Source organism: Chiloscyllium plagiosum, chromosome 17, assembly GCF_004010195.1.
Source record: "Chiloscyllium plagiosum isolate BGI_BamShark_2017 chromosome 17, ASM401019v2, whole genome shotgun sequence".
NCBI classification, from domain to species: Eukaryota; Metazoa; Chordata; class Chondrichthyes; order Orectolobiformes; family Hemiscylliidae; genus Chiloscyllium; species Chiloscyllium plagiosum.
This window is the reverse complement of record NC_057726.1, coordinates 51,049,273-51,055,871: the sequence shown is the minus strand read 5'-3', so window position 1 is coordinate 51,055,871 and position 6,599 is coordinate 51,049,273. Positions and strand designations below refer to the sequence as shown.

Below are 6,599 nucleotides of genomic sequence, written 5' to 3'. Positions count from 1 at the left end.
TCCTGTACTCAATACTCTGACCAATAAAGGAAAGCATACCAAATGCCTTCTTCACTATCCTATCTACCTGCGACTCCACTTTCAAGGAGCTATAAACCTGCACTCCAAGGTCTCTTTGTTCAGCAACACTCCCTAGGACCTTACCTTTATTACCAGATGCTTACCAAGTAGCTAGCATTTTCCCTCATCGTAGAGTAAGAACCAACACTCACAGAATAAAAATGTTAGAATGAGCAAGGGGGCATCTACTTCCCTGCCTCAACTAACTTCCAGCATGCTGTTTAAAACTGCACATGTATGAATGAAAAGAACCAATCTAACACAATGAAGAATGTATTTGTTCATTCACCTTGAACATGCAAAAAAAAAAAGATGGTGTAGCTTTCTGATCAGGCACAGACCTTGCTATAGCCTACCTTCCTGGCGAGGTTGTCACAGGCTTTAAAATCAATGGATTCCAGACAAGCCCCCATTGCTAGAGGTAAGTGGCATGGTGGCTCAGTGGTTAGCACTGCTGTATCACACCACCAGGGACCTGGGTTTAATCTTACCCTTGGACTACTGTCAGTGTGGAGTTTGCACAGTCTCACCATGTCTGCATGAGTTTCCGCCAGCTGCTATGGTTTCTTCCCACAGTCCAAAGATGTGCAGGCTAGGTGGATTGGCCATGCTGAATTGTCCATAGTGTCCAGGGATGTATGGGTTAGTTGGGTTAGCCATAGGAAAATGCAGGGTTACAGGGAAACGGTGAGGGATGGATCTGGGTGTGATACTCTTTGGAGGGTTGGTATGGACTCATTGGGCCAAATGGCCTGTTTCCACACTGTAGGGATTCTATGGATACTTTGTCCAGGTGTAGTTTCTGTTGACAGCTGGCTTAGAAATGGTTTTTAACGTCCTTGTTTTATAGGTTTCAAATCTGTTTACTCGTGATGAGATGGATGAAGTTAATAATGATCTCACTCCTATAATGAAGCAGGAGTTTCCAAGGAGGCCTCCAACCAATGAGAACCTGTATGAATACTTTATGAGCCGGGTCCGGCAGAACTTGCACCTTGTGCTTTGTTTCTCACCAGTTGGAGAAAAGTTCCGTAATCGAGCTTTGAAATTCCCAGCGCTGATTTCTGGGTGTACCATGGATTGGTTCAGCCGATGGCCAAAGGATGCCCTAATTGCAGGTACGATCACCATCACCCACTTTCCCCCCTCTCTCCACTTTTCAGTCCCACACAATCGCGTGCTTCTCAGCTCATTATCTATGCAAGCCAGATCCTGCATGAGTTACTTTGGAAAACATGGTGAGTGAACTGGAAGAGCTGAACGTGGGTTGGGGCTACAAGGGGATGGGTTCAGTGAGGGAGCCAGTGTGGGACTGAAAAGTGGGGAGGGGGGAAAGTGGGGAGAGGGTCTGCACTGATGCTTGAGCAGCTGAAAAGTAGGGAGAGGGAGAGTATAGTTTTAAAGCTTTAAAATAAAAGAATACTCACTGAACTGGCAACAGACAACTGAAGTAATTAATTCTTTGCAACCTAATGTTAAAGCTTCAGGTGTTCTGGTCACAGTTTAAGGATAAGGGGAGTGAGATGAGGAAAGATTTCTTCACGCAGACAGTGTTGGGCCTCTGGAATTCACAACTACAGAAAGTGGTTGAGACCAAAGCATTGTGTGTCCTGCAGAAGTAAGTAGATATGCTCTTGTGACTAAAGGGATCAAGGGATATGGGGGAAAAGTGGGATTACGGCATGGAACTCGATAATTAGCCATGATCTTATTAAATGGTGGAGCAAGCTTGAGGGGTCGAATGGCCTACTGCTGGTCCTATCTTCTGTGTTTCTCTGGAGCTACTCTATAGGGGAGATGTAATGGATGTGATTTTAATGAACACTGTGTAAATGGTAGAACTTAATATGTGACTTCACCAATCCATGGATAGCACTGTATAAAGTCATAGCTTTTTATTTACAGAAGTGTGTCAGTTATTTTTTTAAAAAGCAGTTGTTACTAATTTGTAACAGTTGTCTTGGTGACAATTTAAATGCTGTGGTGATCTGAGTGTTTTGACTTTAAGTTTGATGGATTGGTGAAAAATGTTGGGAATACTGATAAATTCCTCTAATTCTGCTTCGTGAGAGTCTGATTCCCCACATAACAACACAAGTACAAGAGGTATTGTTACTCTGTGTCATCTAATGAAGGAGATGACACTAAAAGGTAGCCCCTAAAAGGTAGCGTTCAAGAAATCTTAGGAGGAGGATTATTTTGAGCCTTGCACAACAAGGTATCACAAAACAATGAATAACCTCCTGCTGTCTGTAATGATAAGTGGTACTAACTTCTTCCACTACCTCACATTCACATCACTCACTCTCACTCTGCCACTCCATAACCTACAAGAGTCTGCAGTACATATGCTCAAGGGCTCAGACCCGCCTAGTTCCCTTAAACTACTAAACCTTCCTGCCCACTTACTGGGGGTGGTTTCCACCTTCTATGGTTGTTCATATTCAAAAACTGCTCCTACAGCCATTTCAATCATGTCCAACCCTTCTCTTTAGCCCAGTGGCGGAAACATTGGCACACAGCAATGGCGAGGTTTGTTTGTGAAAATTAAGCTCCTCACCCCTTTGAAGAAAGGGCCATCGAGCTGGCCAGGAAAACCAGGACTGTTACCGTAGTGATGGGGAGAGATGAATGGGCCAGCGACCCAGTAAGTAATATAATTCCCTGTTCTTCCTGGATCATCATGGAAGCAAAAACATTTCTCTGCATATATTATTCCTCAGTTCTTTATCTGCTCTTCTACAAACATTAGCACCAGTCCCAATACAAGAAGCCACAACCTGAGTCATCTTGTGCCACCATTATCTTTAAGGAAAAGACTGTGACCTCCCCCACTCCCCTCCTCCGCTCAGCCCCCCCGAAAAGAATGCATTAGCAAGGCATTTGTTTGTACCCCGGCTGGTACCATAGCACGTGAGATGTTTTGAGATGTAGTCGCACATAAATACAAATCTTTGTGAAATAGACATGGGGATACAATCTGGTGAACAACAGGTGGAGGAAGAAGCCCTCAATATCCATGGCATTCAGGGGAATGCTAGAGACCAGGCACTTGCTGAGCTCCATGTTGAAGATGTGACTCTGTCCTTGACCATAAACCACATGATCAATCTACAGAAAGAGACAGGGCATATCAGGCGTTGGTGGTCTGCAATGCAAGATGAAGGAGTCATTGCTACGTTAGTCCAACATGAGATCACTCAGCTATACTTTTGTGTCTTTTTCTGTTGGGCAGAAGATACAAAAATTTGAAAACATGTACCAACAGATTCCAGAACAGCTTCCTCCCCACTGTTATCAGACTTCTGAACAGATCTCTCAAATATTAGAGTTGATGTTTCTCTCCATCTTCTCTGTAGCTATAACACTATATTCTACAGTCTGTTTTGTTAACCTGATATGCCTAAGTATGGTGTGATTTCCCTGGAAAGCATGCAAAATAATACTTTCACTGTATCCCAGCACTTGACAATAATAAATCAAATCAAGAAAGGGAGACCTTGGCCCAGCAGCATTCCCAGATATGTGCCCACACCTGCATCCATCACTGTGGCCATGGGTGCTCAGTCTCAATGGTGGTGTGAGGGGAGAACACTACCACTGATATGTGGATTAAGTGTGAATTGAAGGCAGATACACTGCATTGTGTAAGCACTGCATGCCTGATTACTGAAGGGGCTCTTGTGATACAAGGTTAGTGTCTCTATCTCTGAGCCAGGCAGCCTGGGTTCAAGTTCCATCTGCTCCGGAGGTGTTGTGATAACATCTCTGAACAGGTTGATTCGAAAATATCTAAGCCATGATTACTGGAACAGCCCTTTAGGTGATCTTACATTGCAGCCCTGAATTCCTGAAATGATCATGGCCACATTCCTCAATTGAAATGGAGTCAACCCCAGGCTTGCTTTGGACCAACCGCATGACTGACTGTGGCCAGCCCCCAGAGTAGAATTAGCCCATTCCTGCATTGACTCTTGCACTACCCCCAAAATGACTGGTGTCCACCGTCAGCCCACTGAGCATGTCTCCTCTTTCCTTTCACACATGGCCAAGCTGTTTATGTACATGTGCTGTTGGCACATTTGCCACCTCTGACATTAGCAACACCACCCTGTTTTCTAGCAACAACTTTCTGCCCTTCACATTGATGCTTCACTGTTTCCTACAGCCACGTGCTCCTGCTTTGTCTTCTGCACTGAAGTGACACACAGCCTCAAGCTGTCAGCCACGCCCTCTGTGCTCAAGTGCCATTCTGATATAAAAACTGCTGCATGATCCTGTCCACTGAAGTGCTAACTGAGAGGCTGAAACGGGTACCTTGCCATGCTCCGATAATGAGGAGAGATAGGTCAGGCAGACATGTCCATGAGCCTTGGTCCCCATGGAGACACATACTACAGTTGTAGAGGTTCCAGCAAAAGTGAAGTCAAGGACTCTTGAGCAACATTTGGTACAGGCAGCAAAAACTGACCAAGACTAGAGGCTGAAAAATAAAGTCACCAGGTACATGATTGGTTTATGCAGGCGAGTATCGTCATTGTGCAGAAGTTGATTGAGCAGGGGAAGTTCAATACACCCAGTCAAGTAATTAATGAGATGGAAATGCATGAATATAGGCTTCTCTCCACCTGATGGTAAGAAGCTCAATTTGTTACTTAAGAAAATAGAACTTTGCTGTGAAAGTTACTTTGGCACAGAGGATCATCTGATTAACTCAACACACTCACCATTATTTTCACCACATCAGAGTGTAAATTAAACCCATTAGGTACCTTGGTTTCCTTCATTTGGCTAACTTTATTTATTTTTAATTGCCATTTTCTGACCTTTTTTCTTCCATTGTTTCATTGCAGCCATTAGCTTATTTGGAATTCAAACTGATGCAGACAGTCCTCATGTTTTGGCTAATTGAAGGTATCCTGTTTCTCTCAACATCTGTCAATGTACACTTTCCAGCAAGGAATAATTGCAGAATGATCAAGTTCAAAGATCTTGGCTAAAATTCCTTAACCCTTCTGACTTAGGGTACTGAGGTCAATTGATGCCTTTGTTCACTGGATCACTGGGGAAGTTCCTAATTTAACCTTAAGACATTTGGACACTGTATTTACTTTTTTAACTAAGCAAAATTTGTTTAACAGAATTAGTGTTAAAGTGATAAACTAACTCAGTTTGATCTTGGACTGTGAAGCAGTATTCTTATAATGACATTAATATCCTGGCAGTGATGCTTGTTAAAATAACATTGAGTCCTATTTTACTCTATACATTAGTTTATCACGTTCTAAAGAAGCAATGTGTTTTGACAATACTGCAATTCTCTGATTATTTAAAAATAATGACATTGTGTTGGAAAACTAAATTGATCAGATTAATTAGATTCAAGCAACTTGTTCAATGGATAGACAAAACTCCATTTGGACTAATTATTTGTAAGCAGTAAAGTATTGCATTTGAAAACTGGCTAATTTAAAATGATGTGAAGGAGGTAGTGTTGGACTGGGATGGACAAAGTTAAAAAATCACACAACACCAGGTTATAGTCCAACAGGTTTATTTGGAAGCACTAGCTTTTGGAGCGCTGCTCCTTCATCAGACGGTTGTGGAGTGTAAGATCATAAGACACAGAATTTTTTGCTATAAATTCTGTGTCTTATGATCATATACTCCACAATGGAGGAGTGTGCTCTGAAAGCTAATGCTTCCAATTAAACCTGTTGGACTACAACCTGGTGTTGTGTAATTTTTAACTTTAAATGAACCTTATCATTTTTTTCTTTGCTGGAAGAAAACAGAATAAAAGATTGTTTTGTGAATATGAAATGACCAGTAAATTATTCAATATTCCAAAATTAAAATGTAAAAATTATTAGATTTATTTTCAAAATGATAAGCTTGTCAATTTCTGCAGATATTACCCTCAACATTTATTTGAGAAGAATTTTGCTGTTATGGCAGTATTTTTGGGAATCCAATCAATGGAGAAAAGAATAATGATATTTCCAAAATAAAGCAGTGAGTCATACAGCTGGGTTATAAAATGTACCTCATAAAATTAGACTTCAGTCAGTGATGTGTTTGGAATTGAGTCCGTTAGTCAAGGATGAAAAACTCATTTTACTCATTTGCACAAAGGAAAAAAATGTGTCTGAATGTTGTACTGATCCATGTAAGGAGAAAGTGAGGACTGCAGATGTTGGAGACCAGAGTTGAAAAATGTGGTGCTGGAAAAACACAGCAGGCTTGGCAGCATCCGAGGAGCAGGAGAATCGACGTTTTGGGCATTAGCCCTTCTTCAGGAATGAGGCTGGTGTGCCTGGCAGGCTGAGATAAAGGGTAGGGGGGAGGGAATTTGGGCGAGGGGTGCTGGGAATACGATAGGTGGAAGGAGGTGAGGGTGATAGGCTGGAGAGGGGGTGGCGATGGAGAGGTCGGGAAGAAGATTGCAGGTCAAGAAGGCGGTGCTGAATCCAGGGGTTGGGACTGAGATAAGGTGGGGGGAGGGGAAATGAGGAAGCTGGAGAAATCTACATTCATCC

At 42.5% G+C, this 6,599-nt stretch overlaps 1 protein-coding gene across 1 annotated transcript in view; it reads left to right on the top strand.

Annotated features, from left to right (window-relative positions):
• The window catches only part of LOC122558738 (dynein axonemal heavy chain 5-like), a 274,642-nt gene that overhangs the window by 181,141 nt on the left and 86,902 nt on the right, over positions 1-6,599 (top strand). Inside the window, exon 56 of the mRNA XM_043707530.1 lies at positions 911-1,178. Within this exon, the coding sequence (XP_043563465.1) occupies positions 911-1,178 (268 nt within the window). The remainder of the gene's footprint in view (positions 1-910; positions 1,179-6,599) is intronic.